A 19773-nucleotide genomic window follows, 5' to 3' on the forward strand; every position below is an offset into this window, starting at 1 on the left:
TCACGCAGTCTGCCTAGCAGGTACAAGGCCCTGAGCTGGAATTTCAGACTGCCAAAAAAACCCAACCAAACAAGAAAAATAACCTCCCAAACCCTGAGTGGGAGCCTCGTCCCTAGTGTCAGGCTAGGGACAAGACAGCCTCACTCTCTTAAAACCTGAGCCGGCCTAGTGTGTGCTGAGTGCCCTCCCTCCCCACCCCTACAGCGTGCTGCATTTACCGGTCCTCAACAGCTGTAGCACCAAGCAGAACAAGGTCTTTCTCGATCTGCTCGTAGGCTTCTGCCAGCTTTTTCTCTCGGTCTTGAAGGGCCACCTTGGCAGCCTGTAGCAGTGCACAGGCACCTTCATACTCCTCTGGAGCGAGCTGTTTGTAGGCCACACACAGGGTTCGGAGCCCCTCCTATAGGACACAAAGCAGTGTTTCAAGGAGAATCCAACGTTGCCTGCCGAACGCCATTTCCAGACTTCTGCAAAGCCCCTCTAACCAGATGACAAGACAGGGAATCACAACCCAGCCAGCCCTGAGAAGAGTCAGCTACAAATAATGACAAGCTGGGGAATCACAGCCCAGCCAGCCCTGAGCAGAGTCAGCTACAAATAAATTATTTATATTTATATTAAAAATGAATCATCAATATGGATTATGAGTCTTCCAAACTAAAAAGGTAGAGGTAATAACTTAAGTCAGGCCATGATACAAAAAGATATTTTGCATCTTTATTTTGCCAAATGCAACATTCAGTTTAAACCTTATTTAGGATTATACGTGTGTGTGTGTGTGTGTGTGTGTGTGTGTGTGTGTGTGTGTGTGTGTGTGTGTGTGTGTGTGTGTGTGTGTGTGTGTGTGTGTGTGTGTGTGTGTGTGTGTGTGTGTGTGTGTGTGTGTGTGTGTGTGTGTGTGTGTGTGTGTGTGTGTGTGTGTACTGATTATTACAAAAGCTCTGATTTACCTTAAACTAATTGACTATGAAGCCTATATTGGACTTGAGCTCAAAAGCCTCCCGTCTCAGCCTCCTGAGTGCTGGATTACAGGCATACTATACTGTGTCTGGCAATTTTAGTGGGATATTTAAATCTGCAATGCTGTGGTCAATATTATTTGGTATTTGTAAATTAAGTACACTGTGTGTGGGGGGGGGAGCATGTGGAGTGGTTTTATCTTATTTAGTGCTCACTGAAGGAAGATGATAAAACCATTTGTTCACATTACTGGGTATACAGAAAACGAAAACCAGAATTTAGGGATAAGAGGTCCTATGATATGATCCTAATCCTTGATGTCTCTATCTGTGGAGAACACACAGTACCAGACAACAAGGAAGGCTGAGCCAGGTGCTGAGACGGAAGGCCCTCGTGCAGGCCCTGGCACTCCAGGCCGCTGTAAAGGAGTGGCCATTGCTCTCCCGGACCCTACCTTCTCCCCATGCCTCCCCTCATGACAGTGAGAGAACCATAATCCTCCAACAGAAGCCTTCTGAATTCTGAGAAAATGTTTAAGGTTTTTAAAAAGACTTCCCACTACATGCCGAAACATCTCACAACTGAGGACCACTTCCCACTGCTTGCGCCGCTCAGACATCCAAGCTTGTCCACTGCTGGGTTAATGGCCCTTGAGAGCCAGAAAAAAACAGAATTCTCGGAAGCAAGGCAGATGGCTTTTTCTCAGCCAGAAAAACTACATGACAAGGACAATAATCCAGAGTTGCCCCCAGAAGGTGGAGTGCAAGGTAAGCAGAGGCTTTCAGAAATAAATAGGTGTTTGTTTTTAAAAGCAGACTAGGAACTTCTCTTATAGGTTCAGGGGCAAAAGTGCTTTCCCCATTCCTCCTGCTCAGCACTGCTGGAGTCCTGCCTATTGCACACCAAGCACCCCGATGTGAGCAACACAAGCCAGATAAGCAGGCAACAGGAATCTTCAGAACAGTATCTGTACCTGTCCACGGTCCACTCAGAATATGGATGCAGAAATCTTCCACAGTGCCAGAAAACCCAACACAACAGGACTATACACTGAGGCCAAGTGGAATTCACACATGAAGTCACCCAAGACAATATGAGACATTAACAGGATGAAAGAAAAAAAATGATATTATGTGAACTGGAGAAAAAACACTTGAAAAAAAATTAAGAGCCATTTCACGAGCATCCACTCAATAAGTGCAGATTAGAAGGTACTCATTCAATGTGAGAAAAACCGCATCTGAACAATCAACAGCTAACCTTACCCTCAATGGTGAAAGGCAGAGATTTTCTTCAAGAAAAGAACAAGACAAAGACTTGCCTGCTTGGTAAATATACCCAGATTAGAAATAAAGCCTTGCTAAAGACCATTTGCAGATGAAAACATGAAGGACGACCATCTTGCCACACAAATGGTTAGAACTCAGCAGTGAGTCCAGCAAGAGCACACCCAACCACAGCAGTGCACCAAGGCCGACTGCGTTTTCATACACCCCCAAGACACAACTAGAAGAGGAAATTAACAGGATTGTTCCATGCACAAAAGCACCAAAAGGAGAAAAATACTTGAGAGTAGGTGTAATCATGGAAAATAATCCTAGACTAAAAACCACAAAACAGAAGCCTCCAGTAAAGGAAAGAAATCATGTTTGTGAATTAGAAGACTTCAAATTGATTTCAGATCACACTACTACTCAAGAAAACTACAGATTCAATGTCATCCCTATCAAAACCCTTAACAAAACCCTACTTGTATTTCTGCAGAATGGAAAAACCCAGGCAGAGATCAACACTGAATAATAAGGCACTCACAATGACCACATAGTTCTGCAAAAGAAGACAGTCAGACAACACTCCTATTCTGGCTTCAGAACTTACTAGAAAGAGACAATAAACATTGACAGTGAAGAAGAGTGGGCAGAATTGAGAGCCAAAAATAAGTCACTGACATATGTACCCTTCAATGTGCGTACAACCACTCAGTCTCCTTAATAAATGGTGGGAAGACATTCACGCATGAAAGAATTAATTAAGCCCTTACCTAACGTCATATGAAACTGTCTCAAATGGATCAAAGTCCTAAATTTAAGAGCTAACGCCATGAAACTCATAGGAAAAAAACACAGGGGCAATCTTAAGGTAACTGGATTTGGAGGATACAATCGTCTTTTCTGTACTATCTTTGCAACTAGCTTTACTTCCACCATCTGTAATAATGTAAAAAAAAAAAAATCCACTGTTATTATCCAGGTAGGGCCTGTGAGTGCCTTGGCTCAGTGTCTGGAATGGTCTGGTGCTCATGGAAGGGGACTCCAGTGCAGAGACGAGTTCTCTGTGGTGTGGGAGGGGCCTGAGAGTCAGGACAAGCCTCAGAACAGAGCTCCAGGCAGCAAGAGATGCCCGAGTGTCCGGCAGAGAACAGAAGACCACGAACAGGTGAGCAAATGCACAGAGGCCAGGCACGAGTCATCAAAAGGAGCAGAGGAGAAAGCCCGCTAGCACTCTACCACTAGTGCCAAAGCTCCATTTTCAGCTCTTAACTAGTTAACTGGAGATAAGAGTCTGTGGCCTCTCCTGCCTGGGCTGGCCTCAAACCATGATCCCTGTATCTCAGCCTCCTGAGTATCTATGATTATAGGCGTGAAGCCACTGGCACCCAGCTAAAATTTCCAATCTTGATGAAGACTTACATGTCTAAGATGCTGAAAAGCCAACACCCTTATGATACTAAGGCATATCATGAAGAAAAGCTCAAAGCACAAAGAAAAAGAAGATATACTGCATACAGAGGAACAAGAACAATTATGACGTGGGTTTCTCAAGAGAAAAATCCACGCTCTTTCAAACCAAAAATGTACACCAAACAACTCACAGTAGTTTCACTCAACCTCAGGGTGGAAAAAAAATCCCATGTCCACCAATGAGTAAATGAATAAACATGTTGTGATCCATTCACACAATATGCAATGGACTGCATTACTCAGCAAAAATAGGAGTGAACAATTGGTACCCACACCTGTAATGAATCTCAAAATACTTAGGTACAGTGAAAGCCAGATAAATTAGTATGTGTTTCCTGACTGTACCAATAGAAACTCTAGAAGACAACAGTTGAAGCAGGGATCCAGACAGGGCATGCAACGAGTGGGTAATTTAGGGCCAACGCTTTTCTGACTGAAAACTTGTCACTTTTACACACTCTTTATGCATGCATGTATCACTCTCGTATGTGTCAACCAGACCTCTGTAAATGTCTTTCTGAAAAAGCAGATGGACTTCAATTCATAATTAATACAATGCAGGCTTCCACCCTTTCAAGGAAAAATAGTTCTCTCCTAGATAAGGGAGAATCCTCCAGAACACACGGAAGTATGAGCAGCATCAGTCTGCCCCAGTGTCTGTCGGAGTGATCCTGAAGGAGCAGATCCTCCATCTGAGACTTCACTTAACAGCAAGATTTCAAGAACAGTGCCTTGGAAAATTCCACGAAGCCCAACTTACTCTGCTCAAAGCTGTTTAAGAATGTTCATTTGAGGTCAGGTAAAAGGCGCAGAATAGAAAGAACATTTACATTAGCTTGGGGCTCTGGGGGTAGTGTCCTCACACTGTCTTACTCCAGGGCATGAGGGCCTGTGTGCCTCTCTGTCCCTGAGGGTGTGAGTCCTCCTCAGGAGCTCTGTCCCCAGATCTCAGGCTCAAAGCATCAACAAGGAGGAATGAGTGCTGTCATTACAGATAGCACCAAGGCTACCTTTGGTGTCAGAAAGCATCAGAGCTGAAAGAAGTTTGCTACCATGAGCAGAGGCAGGAGCCAGAGCTCAGTGAGCACTCACCACCGCATTGCGCTCCACTCTGGAGCGGATCTGGTCCACTTTGCCCTCTATGACTCTGGGAAATATAGAAGAGTCTGCTCCTTTACAAAACAGGTAAATTTCTCCTGTAAAGTGAAAAAAAATCATTTGAATTTAACACATGACAGAAATAATGATACTGTTTTAAAGATTTTATTGGATCAGTTAACATAGTAGTATCGGGAAAAATATTAAATCTATAGGCTGTAACAAAGCCTCATTTAATTTGTAAAAGAGTAATATCAGGAAAAAAATAAATCCATGGACTATACCAAAACCTCATTTAACTTGCAAAATTCAAAAATGTCGGAGAAAGGAATCGCAAACAAAAGTTGGCTCTGGGTGCTTGGTCTCCTTCTCCTCTCTGGCACAGACATCAGTAAGGAACAAAATGCCCTGGGACCAGGGCGGTGGTGGAGGTGCAGCAAGGCTAGGGCACGTGTCTGACCGCAGAGGAGGGTTGCAGTTTGCTGAAGCTCTAGGCAGACACAAAATCCCTGTGAGCGCCCTGGCATGGAACAAGGCCGTCCATCTTTTCTCTTAGTCATGAGAAACAAGATCTTCCCCACATACCTCCCGTCACATTTGCCAATTTGGAACAACTCTGTGCTGTGCCTACATGATTTTTACTCCTCAAGACAAAGCATTTCTCTGCTCCAGCGGAAACTGCGCTCTGGTGGGGTGCTAGTTCTGATGGGGCAGGGAGCCCATCCTCAGGTGCGTGCCACAGGCCTGCAGGGCCTGCAGCTCACTGCTGCATGTCGTCATAGAAATGCCACCATGCAGCACCACGGTGGTCAGGGGGCTGCAGAAGGGGCACACTATCATCCACGTGAAGTTCCCAGGAAGCTCGGACACTTTTCCCCAGGCACGGACAGGCCCCTGATGCTGTGAGCCCTTAGACATATGCAGCAGACAAGTTTAGAGGGCACCAGAGGCTGGCAGGCAAGTACCCAGCTGGGTTACCTCCTCCAGTAGGGGGGGAGGGGAAGAAAAACATTTCTAGACTGCTGACAAGGACCAAAGACCATGGCTTGGTGGTATGTTAGGAGCCCACCTTGCCTTCTAGATTTTAGGAGGTACTAAGTGCTGAGATGCACAAAAGCATCTGAAACACTGGTATGACAAGCCTGGGATTGTAGCCACAGCTAAGGCCAACCACGGCCAGAAAGGGACAGCACCAGGAAACCTGTTTTGAGTGCCTGGGCAGAGCCTGTGGCCAAGCAAAGGCTAGAGAAGAGCTGGAGGAAACAGCAGTGTGAGGAAGCCACAGGTCCCACCCCTCGGTGCTCACGGAATCATGGAATGAGAGTTTACCCGCAGGTCCTAGGCACTCGCCACGGGCAGCAGGTGCTGGGGCTACTGACACCAAGCAGGCCGATTTAGAATCTATTCCCAACGATAGCACGTGGTTCAAACAGCGCTTAAGTGTGTTGTTACTTAGAAAAGCCCAGGGAATTCAAAGATGGAGAGGAGGGGTGGTTCAGGTAGTAGAGCACCTACTTAGTAAGTTCAAGGCCCTGAGTTCAAATCCCAGTCTTGCCAAAAGCAGTAAAGTTGTATATTATTCAGACAGACATGTGGCAGTGCCAGGGACTCTCACAAGAGAAATACAATGCACACTGTGTGAGATGATCCTGGGAAGACACCACAGAGATGCAACTATGCTGGACGCCAGCACCCATTTCCTTCCCAACCTGTCACCATGTCAGGGCTTACTCTAGCCTCAAAAAAAAAAAGGAGTTCTTAAATCTTAAACTTTAAAGGTCCTACAGAATTTAGCCATCAGAATAAAGCCATAATTATGTACAATTTCAAAAATTAGGAGAAATTCCTACCTGCCGCAGATTTTACAATTACACTCATTCTCCTCCTCACAGAGTCAAAACTCAGAACTTCCAGTAATTCAAATCTGAAAAAGAAAAGTAACAAGTTTACTGTCCTCCAGGTCTGTGGAGTGCCAAACCCACAGCAGGGTGGCAGCACCCTCCGCTCTCTGCCAGCCCTGCCCACCCTGTGTGGGTCGCTCCTTGAAGACTCTGGATCTCCCAGAATGCCCAGCTCAGCCTCTGCTGGGGCAACACATAACTTCTCTGTGGATGTGGAAAGCTGACCAGAGATCTGCACTGAGGCCAGCTATGAAAATGGTTGAGCTGCTGAGGGAGGTGGTGAAATGGACTGGAAGACAGCATCAACCTGTATGCGATATGACAACCAACCCTGTTTTCTGATGCCTTCAACACAAACCTCCTGCCTTTGCAATCAATTGTGAGGAGACATGACCCCACTCATCTGACGAATCTGTGGTCTCAGGGAGAGGTAATGTGACTGACACTGGAGTGGTCCCCAATGGAGATCAAAGGCACAGTTGTATAAAGTGCCTTCAGGAACACCTGCTCCACCACCCACACATGGGGGACCGGTGCGAACCATCCCCTTCATGGACTGTCACAGGAGTCTGGGAGCTCGGAATATTCTAGAAGCCTTGAGAACTCCTGAGTTGACCAAAAATACATGATAATGAAACTTTCTTCACTGAACACCAGTTTACCTCCAAGGAAAACACTAGGTAGGATCACCCCATGACATCATCAATCCCCTGCCCCTTCTACCATGCAGGTATCTAGAAGGTTCTGCGATGGGAGATCATGGTGTCCTTACCTCTCCAGGTCGTTGTCTCTGTTTAGTATCTCCATGAAATTATCTTTCAGCCTTAAGTACGTGAAGCCAAGCCTGCAACAGAGAAGGCAAAGGCTTGGCTGAATCTGAAATGCAGAATCCAACCAGCACCCAACGCTTCTCACACTGAGCGAGAGAAAGGCTGCTTTTTGAAGAAACCCTTCCAGCGAAACAGAGGTTGCAAAATGCAGTTAAGGGATCATAAAGCTAATGTATTGTCAACTCAGAAAATGCTCCAAGCAAAGTCTCCAGCTTACCACTGTCCTCCCCACACCAGACACAGGGGTCATTCTGTGTGATGGTTTTCAGAAAGAGGACAGCAGGGCTCTGGACTAGGTTCCTATTTCTGCTACTCTTTATACTGTTTAGTGGGTGTCAGGATGAGGAAGACCTCAGAGGCCGCCTGCTGTGGCTCCAGGCTCCCCCAGCCCTGGCCTGGGAAGCTGACTACCCATGGCAGCCCAGCCATGAGGGTACTGCCTCTGCATATGGCATGTGGTGTCGTCCCTCTCCATGCAGTGTCACCCTCTCCATGCTGTGTCACCCCTCCTCTCCAGCCCTCCCTCCCTGCCACTGCCATTTAAGGACACAGCTGAAGGCTGTCACCTTGGCCCTGGACTTTTCAGCCTGAACTGTGAAAAATACAGTTACAGAACTGTAATTACACTAATGACCCACTGTGTCTCTTATGAGAACTCTGTCTACGCACAGCCAGCCATCAGCGGCCTGCCAGGATGCACAGTGCAGGGAAGCAGTCGGTGTGTGGTCTGCACAGTGCTGACTGGCACCCCAGTGGAGGAGTGCCACACCTTTCCAGGTGCAGGGCACTTGCTGGGAGAGCAAGGAGAGGGCCGAGGACCCCACTAAAGATGGGGATGGAACCCATCACTTAATAGTGCCAGGTGGGAACCAGAGCAGAGGAGAAGGCCCTACAGAAATCATGAGCCCATAGGGAAGGCCTGTCTGCAGGGGACTGTGGCTTATTTAATCCTGTGCAAATCTGTCAACAGCTTGACCTAGCCCAGGAACCTCATGCATGTGCCTCACGTGAACACCAAGCCTGAGCTGTAGCACAGGAGAGTGCGGCAGTGTACATCAGCGCTGGGACGCATGAGTGCACAGAGCTTGTGCTTCACCCTGCGGGTAGCACCTGGCTCTTAGTGGCAGAGAAGACCCGGAGTGCTGAGTACTCCCAACAGTCAGGGACTGTCACTGACTGGAACTGTGCCCTGTGTCTGGGATGCCTGAAGCACCTTCCTGAGCATCTACAGACACTGGCATGTCTCTCCAAGAGGCCTCAACAAAGACCCTCTGAAAACAAGACTCCACATTGGGCGCAAAAGCTTTGTTTGGATGATTAGTCACAAAAAAAACAGGCAGAACCTTGCACCAATACTTCTTTCCAGTGATATGACTGGAAATACTGTGGACAGCTGGGCCTCAGTGTTCCAGCATCAGGAGGAAGACTGGAGAGGGGAAGGCTCCCACCTAGAATGCCAGGACACTGGAGATGGCCTGAACTAGCTTACTGTAGATGATTGGAAAATGGCCAGGAGAGCACAAAAGCCACACTGCTTTTCATCAAGGGTCACCCCCCGACGGGCCTGGCTGAGCACAGAGGGTGAGTGGTGCTTTCCAGAATAAATCGGGGTATGGTCTGTGTTAGACAGCCCATGCTACGAGCACCACCTGCTCTAAGACCCAGGCTGGAGGGGCCGACCCACCTCTGCACACCTTCAACCAGCGCCACCTCGTCAGGCGAGGAAGATATGTACACACAGGACTTGGCTGAATCTGGCGACTTCCCGGGGCCATCACCAAGGTCCACATGGTCATCTTCCTTCACTTGGACGGTGTGGCAGAGGCAGAGAGCCCGGAAAAACAGCTCCTCCCGCTCCTGTCCAAACACAGGCAAGACAAATCTACAAGACCACTGACAGAAGGCCTGGCCTCCAAGAGACAGCCACTGGCCCGGCCCTCCACTGGTCTACATTTGGCTCCTCTGTCTTCCAGCTGTGAAATTACAGGAGACAGACTGAGGGCAGGGGCTCTGGCCAGCATGACACTGCCAGGAACTGTGAGACACTCAAAATGGCAAGTGATGGCTTCAAGTTTGGGAAAGTCACATGCGAGAGCCACACCCTGGATGGGCTGTCATTCCTGGTAACAAACAGCACCCCGCACCGTGCAGGACGGAGACGCCTATGTACAGTGTGCCAGCAGCCTCAGCTCCCAAGAAAGGAGCCAGAACTGGTGTGCTGGGTCCCAGCAGGCTGACTGCAGCCCTCTGCCCATAAGCATAACTCCTTTCATGCTGCCTGCTGCACATGGAAGCTGAGGTCTGGAGGGTCTGGAACCTGTGTACAGCCAGAGCAGTAGAGGAAGGGCTGACTCTGTGTGTGTGTAGGGAAGCTGGGGGGGGGGGGGGGATTGGAAGGAGGCTGATCTACAGCAGCCACAGGACACCTGACCCCTCCCTCCTCTCTGGGGTGCTCACGTTAGAGAATGTGTCCTGGTCGTGTTATGTGTTAAACTCCTACCCACAGATGCCAGGAGCTGGAGCCATCCTGCTAAGGGCCGTGAGTGTGGTCACCACCCGTGTATGTGGGTGTGCACATATGTATCCATAAACATGTGTGCCTGTACACAAGGGTGCGCACACACATGTAATGCTCACACGTTACTCTGGGTCACAGCCTTTTCTGTACACACAGTGTTTCCAAGAAGTCAATTCTAGTGTGTGAATAACTGTCCCCCCCAGGGAACAGAGTATTGCAGTGACATCACACCATGGGCTCACAGAGGTACCACAGATAGCCCTGCCTTTTTCAGACACCCTGAATGAAAGGGGATGGCTTTTGTGAGCAAGAGCCACAAGACTCACATCCTGAACAGGTGCTGCACATGTACAGGCGTCAGGAGCCACTCACACTCACAACCTGAACAGGCACTGCACATGTACACGTGTCAAGAGCCTAGCACACTCACATCCTGAACAGGCACTGCCCAAGCACACGTGTCAAGAACCACACACACTCACATCCTGAACAGGCGCTGCACATATACACATGTCAAGAGCCACGCACACTCATATCCTGAATAGGCGTTGCATGCACACACCTGTCAAGAGCCATGCACACTCACATCCTGAACAGGTGCTGCCCAAGCACACGTGTCAAGAACTATGTACACTCACATCCTGAACAGGCGCTGCACACATACATGTGTCAAGAGCCACGCACACTCATATTCTGAATAGGCATTGCATGCACACACGTGTCAAGAGCCATGCACACTCACATGCTGAATAGGTGCTGCCCGCGCAGATGTGTCAAGAGCCATGCACACTCACATGCTGAACAGGCACTGGCTGCGCACATGTGCCCACACTGGTGCGTACCTTCCCACTGACTCCCGGGGAGGAGTCGATCATGTCGATGCCGGCTGAGTCGGGGAGGACCTGCCCATTGCAGACGACGTGGGGCACGTAGACATGGCCTTCAATGCAGCACTCCCTGAAGGCCATGTTGTTCTCCGTGAGCGTGCCTGTCTTGTCCGTGAAGATGTACTCCACCTGGGGCAGTGCACACACAGGTGAGACGGGGGCTTCTCTCATCCTTTGACACCAGGCTACCCTCACAGCCCAGACAGGGCCCAGGAGCACACACGCCTAACAGGAGTGACCAAGGCTGAGCAGAAAAGAACGTGGCCTTGTTGAAGGTCCTTCCCTCAGGAGCCAGCACAATGTGGGCTGGGGGCGATCTCACCGAGCAACAACAGAAAGCACTGTAACGTCATCATAACATCTGCAGTCGAGACTCAAGACCATGCAAGGTTTAGAAGACAGGAGCCCAACAACGGAAAGGACAAAATAGACTATGGACAAAGCACAGACCATGGTGAAGACATAGCTACTCATTTAAACCCTAAATTTGGGTTAAATATTCTTCATGAGGAGCTCTAAGAAGCAGGTTCTGGGCCACACCGCAAGGTGAACAAGGTGACACTTAGCCTGCACTGTCCCTGCCCGACAAGGTGGGTGCTGGCAGGAGAGCTGGGGTTGAAGTCAGATTAAAGTACACAGGGACAGAAGGGAGCAGCCCGCTGCAGCCCCTTCCGCCTGAAATAGGCTACAAACCTATTTCTATAAAGCCATAGCACAATGTTATTCTTTCTTACTGTGTGCTTTACGCCCTAACATCATTTTTAAAAGGGTCAAACAGAAAAGAATAAATGTTAAGATGTTGGATTTATCCACTTGCTCAACTACAGCTAAACAGGAAGCACATTTCTAGGGATTGTACCTGTGATAACTAACAACAGAAAACTACAACCGCCACATGTTAACCTCTTCACATCTACCAAGCACTGAGGTTATCTCATTTAATCCTATTAACCATCATTACCCCAGTTCTACAATCATGGAGACAGGCTGAAAATTGTTCTGATAACCAGGAACAGCCAGGAGACACCTTCATTTCGACTAGACCAAGTCTGTGAGAGCCCTTGATTTGTTTTTCAGACAGTTTGTTGTTCAGAAATGCTTTTGGCTTCATGTGAATTCATTATTTCTAACAGATTGGTGGCAGAATCCTTAGTTTTCAACAGATAAGATCATATCATCTGCAAACGGGGACAGTCCAACTTCCTCTTCTCCCTGGGATGCCCTTTATTTCTTTCTTTTGCCCGACTGTCCTGCATGAGCAGGGGCCTGGACCACTCCTGACCTCTGGCTGAGGGCTGGCCACACCATTTTCAGGTATGCTGAGGAACTTCCTTCCACACCTGGCTGTTAGGAATGGAAGGAAGGGCAGGTGCTTCTCATCAGTTGCTTTTTCTGCATTGTCCTGTTGTCTTGTTCTTCTGCCAGTGTGCTACATTGATTCTTGATGTGCACTGGGGAGCCATGTGGAATTGGGTGGGTCTGCCTGGTCGCAGGGCTTGTGGAGTCACTCTGGCACCTGGTCTCGGTGCCTGGTCTTCTTGGGGCTGGTGGTCTTGTTTGTCATTGTTCATCGTGGGGTTTGCATCTCTGCCCAGTAGGGACAGTGGCTTTCTTCTTTCTTCACTCTGTGCTCAACACAGGCGTGTCCTCCTCTGCCAGGAACAGCTGCTGGCTCTGCAGGCTCCAATACAACCATGCACAGAGCCTGCCACTCCGAGGCAGCATGGCCTCTGGGATGGACAGTTGGACAATCTTCTGAGCCTCAGTTTCCCCTCTGGAAATGGAGGTGGTGGCGCTGACCTCTGGGCTGCATCTTCCCCTGAGAAGCAGACTTGTGCCTCGCACAGCACCTTACATGCCTGCGGAGAGCAGGCATCATCTGACTGGATGCTGATGGCAACAGGTGGCCTCGAAGTGCCCGCCTGTCCTGACCTCGGGACTTCCCTATAACCAGCACTGCAGCCTAGCTCAGGAGAGCACAGGTCAAGTCTTGTCGCAGTGGACTCTAGACAGGGCTCGAGGGTCTTAGCACTGCTTAATGTTCCTCTTAGAGCAAAACCTTTCCCAGTAGGTGTCTCAGGAACACACAAAACAGGCCGTGTGTGCTGCGCGGCTGCAGGGGGCTCTTCCCTCAGCCCTGACTCAGGCATTGCTGCCAGGAAGAAGCAGCCCAACCAGGTTGTAGAATGTGCTAGAAGAAAGTACCAAATGCCAAACCAGCCACCAGGCAATCCTCATTTCTGGTGAAGGGTACTTCTCACCGGAGGCAGCTCAAGCCCAGGACCATCGCTGCTGGGCCCTCTGGGCCCATGGCAACCACCAGTACCTCAGGCTGGATCAGAGGACAATGAGTGTCATCTACCAAATGGTCTTTCTGTCAGGACAGGGTGCGACTTTCTGCGCTTCTGTGTTCCCAGGTAGCACTAAAACCAGACGGGACCTCATGCTGCAGGGACACAGTATGTATGTGGGATGGGCAGCACAGCCTCCCACCCCCAGTGGTTCTGAGTCACTCTCCACCATTTTGTGTCATCTGCACCATGTCTAGCCAGGTAGCACCCGTGGTTTCCCATACCCACAGAACAAGACACCTCGGGGGTATAGATGAGGGTCCTGATCTCATGTGGCTGCCACCCTAGTCTAAACCCAGGCATTCCGAACTCTGTGCCACATGATGTGCCACTCATCTGTCTTCTTTAAAGAGAAGATACAAGAGGCTGTAAGGATTAATTATCACCTACAAAAGCAGAGGGTAGGCGATCTTGCCGTTCCCATCCACACAACAGTAAGGCCCAGAAACAGGAAAAAAATCCAGACTTGGTTAATGCAATTAATTTGGCATAGGTTATAAACTGCCAGTTGTTAGGCAGATAGAAGTTCAAAGCCAGCCCTTCAGCGGGTCTAAATGCATGCATGACAGTGGAAAAGGTCTCATCTGACCTCAGGATGACTTAGCACAGCGGGAGCCACAGAGAATCAGATCTGGAGACGCACAGGAGGTTGGCACGGAACTAGCAAAGTATGGGAGATGCCAGCAGATACTGACCTGCCCCAGCTCCTCATTGAGGTCAGAAGTGTTGACCAGGGGTCCCTCGCCCATCTCCTCATCAAACATGTCTTCATCCCAGGTGATGAAGTAGGAGCCCAGGAACTTCTGCATCTCGACTGTGACGTACATGGACACGGGGATGATGTAGTTGAAAAGGACCATGAAGGCCAGGAAGTCGGTGAAGGCCCTGAGGAACTGAGAGCAGGGGCTGCATCAGAGACAGTGTAAGTACCAAGTACCAAGCACCTTGTTGCACTGGGGAGTACTGAATATCAAGACCATACTGGAGGGGGGAGGGGGGAGGAAGCTTATTGAGCCCTTACTGCAGGGGGAGTACTAAGATCTTACCCGGAGGCATAAATGGTAGTGTAATTTGGGACCACACCATTTTCAGACTGCCCCGGCCAGGAGTAGGAGTGTTCAGCTGCACTATCAGGAGGTTACACAAGTAAGCGCACTGCCTTGGCACGGGCCAGTCTATGCAACTTCATGACTGAGAATTCATGACCTCTCTTTGTAACTGACAAATTACCAAAGCTACTAAGAAACAACCCAGAAGCCACACAAAGTAGAAGTGCCTGGTAAGAATGACTTTTCCATAGTCTTATTTCGAGGCCTGAAGGCATGCCAGTTTTAGGGAGGGAGAGGCAAAGTGACACAAGAGGAAAGCCTTGGAACAGCATCTGGGTCTGTACACGGCCCTGCTCTGAAGGCAGAGCAAGCTTTTTTCTGACATGCACCATGACACGCACCATTTATGTCCCAATAATGAATAAGCATCGCTGAGCATGCCATCAACATGGGGTGCTATGCTGGATTTTGTAGATGTCAGCATATGCACCCCTATTTTGGGTTGACCGCCTTTACCTTGGGTCATCCCAAAGCCCATGGGTCACCTTGCCCATTCCTACCAACTGCAGGTGCCCCCAGCCCCAGCTGCATCAGCAACATGTTGCCGCTAGGATGCCCATTTCTGGTCACACACTATTTCTAGTGTCAGACGCAAGATGCGTTGTCCCAGCTACGTGCCAGACACAGAGTGCTTTCCCTGGCAACAAGCCAGCTACAGAATGTCCTGCCCTGGCTAGCTGATGTCTCCAGGGTCCAGCTGCGACTACAAAGATTTCCTCCTTCCAGCCCCTTCCCCTGGTTTGGGCTCCTCTTCATACTATAACTATCTCCCCTGCCTGAGAGTAGCTTTGCTACTCTCTATCCCGAGAGAGAGAGCCTGTCAGCTTCTACATGTCTGTGTCTGAGTGGTTTTCTGGGCCAGGGCTTATAGGAAACACCCTAAGAATTTCAGACACTGTTCTTACACATCTTCAGACTCGTTACTCAAGGACCCAAAGCCAGCAGAACAGCAGCGTCAGCTGACCTCTAAGGATCCATTCAAGCCTGCATGATCAGCCCTGTACCAAGCCTGTTGTGGTTTTCCAGCATTATCTTTTGTGACAGTCCCTTGGCAGGGCAGCCTCCATACCAGACTCCGCTGTCTCTCGGACTCGGTTTTCTGGTTGTACCAGGGTTCATCTCTGAATGGCTCGCTCTGCCACACGTACTTCAGGACAGTGTTGACCAGGGCCTTGCTGATTAGGATGCAGAGGTACACAATGAGGAAGGCATTCATTGACCTGGAGCACACGGAGAGGGAGGTAGTTAGACCTCTTCACACAGCAGGGGCGGAGCTCTTCCTACCTCCCTCACAGCACCGAAGGAACTCTTACTGTCCCCCCCCCCCACCCCCCAAGCAGGGCTTCACTATGTGAGGAAGAGCCAAGCCACCCACCAAGGCACCCCAAAGATGGCAGCGCCCCACCAGACAGTGGGAAGGGCTGCAAGGAGCAAGGGAGAAACAGCAAAAACACTCTGTGTGGCTGGAATGCTACCACTTTAAAGAAAGCCCAGAAGCTTCCACCAGGAAGCATCAACAAGGGAGTCAAAATTCAGTGATTACTTCCCTTAAGGAGAGGAAGGGGCAAAGTCAGGAGGGAGGGGCACAGTCAGAAGGGAGGGGAAATGTTCAGGTGGGAAGAGCCCAACTTCAGCTGTGGGACAGAGGCTTATTTTCTACAATCAGGCTCCACCTTTATACTTGAGCCAGGATAGCAGAGGCCTGGGACAGCACGTCCAGGCCCTCTCAGGGGCCAGGATCCCTGCTGTCAGTCCTCCATGCAGCTCTAGCAGCTCTACAGCGGGGTACGGGAAGCACTCAGCACCCCACCTCGAGCAGGGCACATTTTAACATGGAGCAAAGAGGACCAAACCCCAAGACACATTTCCCTGCAAACCCAGCCATCACCCTGGCGCACTGTTGTCAGGTGTAGTGTCTCATGAAGAGCCTGTTCACTCTCCCAGCAGAAAATGCTGGCTCTCACCAAGTCCCCAGATTAAATAACCCCATTTTTGAGGCCTGCGTGAGTTTGTGGTGGTAACAGCTGTGCTGGTCTGGGCCCTGGGATCTAGGGCAGGAGTTCAAGGCTGAGCTCTTACACCTACAGAATCAGCTCTGCAGGGGTCAGGACCTTGGAGGAAAGGAACAGGTCAGGGGAAACACTGTGTACAGCACTTAGCGATGGCCAATAGCAGTGACAGGGAAGGGGAGGGACCTTACTTTTCCACAGCAGAGCGCTTCTGGGACTTGGACTGATAGTTCAAGGCCATCTTGGTCTCCATGCCTGTGTAGATTGCCACACCTGGAAGCAGAGGGCTGAACTTGGCACCTGGACCGCCGCGAGCCCCACGTCGCCCACGGGGGAACCAGCTGCACTTCTCATTTCCCAGGTAGGCAAACTGTCGGTTAGTCATGGGACAGGACATTTCAGACAGAGTTCTGAAGTCTGCTCTAATTGTTTAAATTCAGATGTTAACGTACTGAGTTTTCTGACCGTGGCCACATTTGTACTTTTCATGAAAACAGACAACAGCACATAGAAGTGGGGATACCAGAGAAGGCATGCAGACCTAAAGCAAGTTCCTCTGGGCTGGAGTTGTGTGAATCTCTTCAAGGACATAACTGTCGGTTTCCACGCTTGCCCTCTGCGTCCTGTTTGGTGGCTTAGTCCCATTTCCCGCCCCCCCCCCGCCACCCCCCAAGGCTTCCTGGAGAGGCGGGTCCTGTGCCGGGCTCTGCACTCCGAAGCACTGTACCTGGAAGCAGTGCACCTAGACTACGCTGAAGGTTGCAGGCTTGCTTGGTGGAATGTTAACTTTACAAGCTATTGTAAGTCACTAACTAACTGGAATATTTACCGAAGATCTTCTCCGTATTCTTGAGCGTGGCTCCTCGGAGAAGCAAGTTTTCTGACCCCAGTGGCCTGAGAAGACAAGGATGAGAGAGTGTGAGGGAAACCATCTTCAGAGGCCGTGCCTTCCATGAGAACACTCCACCCCCACCCTCCCCCCACCCCCCCAGTCAGCCTGGCCTCGCCACAGGGCTGTGTGAGGCATGCAGGCTCTTTCTGGGGATAGTGACTTGTGGCAACAGTAGCCCCATCACCAGGAGAGCAGGGAAGCAGGACAAGGTCTCTGACCGGGCATCTAAAAGTTTTGACAGCACTCCTGCTCGAGGTCACACGTCAGATTCCTTCTGGTGGGCCAGTTAGCAGTACCTGGGCCACATCAGAATTGTCACCCCCAACCTTCAACAGTGACCCTGAGGTGGGACCAGTCCTCCCCCAACCAGCTGAAGTTTGAGAACGGCTATGCTAAGGGATCTCAGGATCTTCTGCAGAGTTTCGTTCACCCCTCAGTTATTTCTGTCTTATCCTCATGACACTCAGGAGTCCTGCTTGGCTCCATCATGTTAAGGATAAGGGCAGGGCAGGATAAGGCTAGGAGGCCATTGCTGTCACGCGTGTGGCTATAATCCATACCTGGCTGCCTTGGGGAACGAGCCACAGCCAAGGATCCTAAACACACTCTAGGAGACAGTGCTGGCCGGCCCTGGGCAGTGAGCCACAGAGGCAGCTCCGAGCTGTGCCAGGGGAAGCCAGTACCTGGGGGCTGGAAACATCGGTTCCTCCTGTTCTCTTTAGAAGTACATTCAAATGTACAAATTTCCCTATTACTAACACCTTCTTGGTCTCTCTGGAGGGCAGAGGCAGAGAGTTGACAAGTATTTGCAGAGGTTTGTCTTTGCTGTTTTTGGTTTGTATTTAATTTCGTTTTAATGTGGTTGAGAACTTGAGTATCACAACCTTAACATGCAGCCAGTGCATCCAGCCAAGGCAGCTCAGCCAGCACCCAGCTGGAAGCACGGTAGGGGCTGCCTGCTGGGGTACCCCAGGGAGGTATGGCTGTGGCTGGCAGCTGGCAGCCCGTTCCCTCTGCCTGACCACCTCTGAAGATGTGGCTCCCTGAGCTGCACAGGGCTGTCAGCTTCTGTTAGCAATACACTTACAATAATTCATGTCATAGGCGTTAATGAAAACAAATGGCCCATTTAAAATGGGTCTCTGGGAAGTCTAAAAATAAGAGACTCAACCAAGAACTTGCTTCTAGTTTGGACAGATGGAAGAAGAAATACACTTGAGGGGACTAAGAAGTGAGTAACTCAAAATAGTCAGTTTCTTCCAGCATTATGAGCATCTTTAAAGATTCAAATATTCAAAGTTTACTGAGTAGCATCAATATCAACACTAAAGGTTGGGTAAACTAAAGGTTGGGTAACATGGCACCCGTGGGCCCCTCCCCACGGGCAGGGAGCATGTCTCCACACAGAACCTGGTTGGCAGGGCTGACTCTAGATCTATCCCAAGGCCCATAGGGATTAACCTATCAACTCAAACTAGCCATGTAAACGCTGCATGCTTAAAGTGCCTTGAGGTAGAGGCAGGAAACAAGTCCCAAACCAATCAGGGAAAAGTGAGACCTGGTCTGAAAAATAACACATGCATCAAAGGGCAGGGAACATGGCTTAAGGGACAAAGTGATTGACTAGCACATGTGAGTTCCTCAGTTCAAAACTTGGTAGCAGGGCTGGGAAGGTGGCTCAGTGGAAGAGTGCTTGCCTTGCATACATGAGGCCCTGGGTTCGATTCTTCAGCACCACATAAGCAGAAAAAGCCAGAAGTGGTGTTGTGGCTCAAGTGGTAGAGCGCTAGCCTTGAGCTGAAGAGCTAAGGGATAGTGCCCAGGCCCAGAGTTCAGGCCCCACGACCAGCAAAAACAAAACAAAACAAAACAAAAAACTTGGTAGCAGGAAACAAAAGAAAACAGAGCACCACAAAGAACAGAGAAACACAAGCGATTCTGCAATAATATATACTGAGGAAGAACACAGCAACATCTCTAATACATCTGGAGAGGTATGGTGCTAACAGCCACCCACTGTGCTGGGTGACAATGGAACACGTGGAAGGCAAATTGCTTCCTTGAAACAACAGCTCTGAGCCCCATGGGAGGCAATCCCTAGGGACCAAGGGATATTTTGGTAACTATTTTGCAGTGTTTCTACTTCTGAGAAAACATTTTAATATACGATAATAACAGTATTGAGGATATAGAAACCGCTTGAATCTAAGGAAAAATTCTCTGTTTATGGAGAAGCAGCTTTGAAGCCTGCTACACTTTTGCAGGGGTCTAAAGAAGGCTGGTAACGGGAGGGAGGACAGATGAACAACTGCAGGCATGGCACTCGGATGATCAACCTCAGGCATGGCACTCGGTAAACATGATGTGGAAAATGCACTATGCATTTTGAGGGCAGGGACAGGACGGGGAAATAGGAAGTGATGGAAAGCATGACATTGTCCAAAAAGACATGTACTCATTACCTGACATTTCTTTTT

At 49.6% G+C, this 19773-nt stretch overlaps 1 protein-coding gene across 3 annotated transcripts in view; it reads right to left on the reverse strand.

Annotated features, from left to right (window-relative positions):
- Positions 1 to 19773, reverse strand: part of LOC138817640 (phospholipid-transporting ATPase IH) — a 99691-nt gene that overhangs the window by 21466 nt on the left and 58452 nt on the right. For all 3 annotated transcript variants that reach the window (XM_070008132.1, XM_070008134.1, XM_070008133.1), the window contains exons 9-18: positions 17234 to 17298; positions 16596 to 16677; positions 15465 to 15615; positions 13982 to 14179; positions 10891 to 11064; positions 9215 to 9387; positions 7473 to 7544; positions 6650 to 6723; positions 4794 to 4897; positions 219 to 400 (exon numbers count right to left, since the gene is read on the reverse strand). In XM_070008132.1, coding sequence (XP_069864233.1) covers positions 219 to 400; positions 4794 to 4897; positions 6650 to 6723; positions 7473 to 7544; positions 9215 to 9387; positions 10891 to 11064; positions 13982 to 14179; positions 15465 to 15615; positions 16596 to 16677; positions 17234 to 17298 — 1275 coding nt within the window. The remainder of the gene's footprint in view (positions 1 to 218; positions 401 to 4793; positions 4898 to 6649; positions 6724 to 7472; positions 7545 to 9214; positions 9388 to 10890; positions 11065 to 13981; positions 14180 to 15464; positions 15616 to 16595; positions 16678 to 17233; positions 17299 to 19773) is intronic.

This window comes from Dipodomys merriami, unplaced genomic scaffold (assembly GCF_024711535.1).
Source record: "Dipodomys merriami isolate MVZ:Mamm:240054 unplaced genomic scaffold, mDipMer1.0.p SCAF_70, whole genome shotgun sequence".
Classification (NCBI taxonomy): Eukaryota; Metazoa; Chordata; class Mammalia; order Rodentia; family Heteromyidae; genus Dipodomys; species Dipodomys merriami.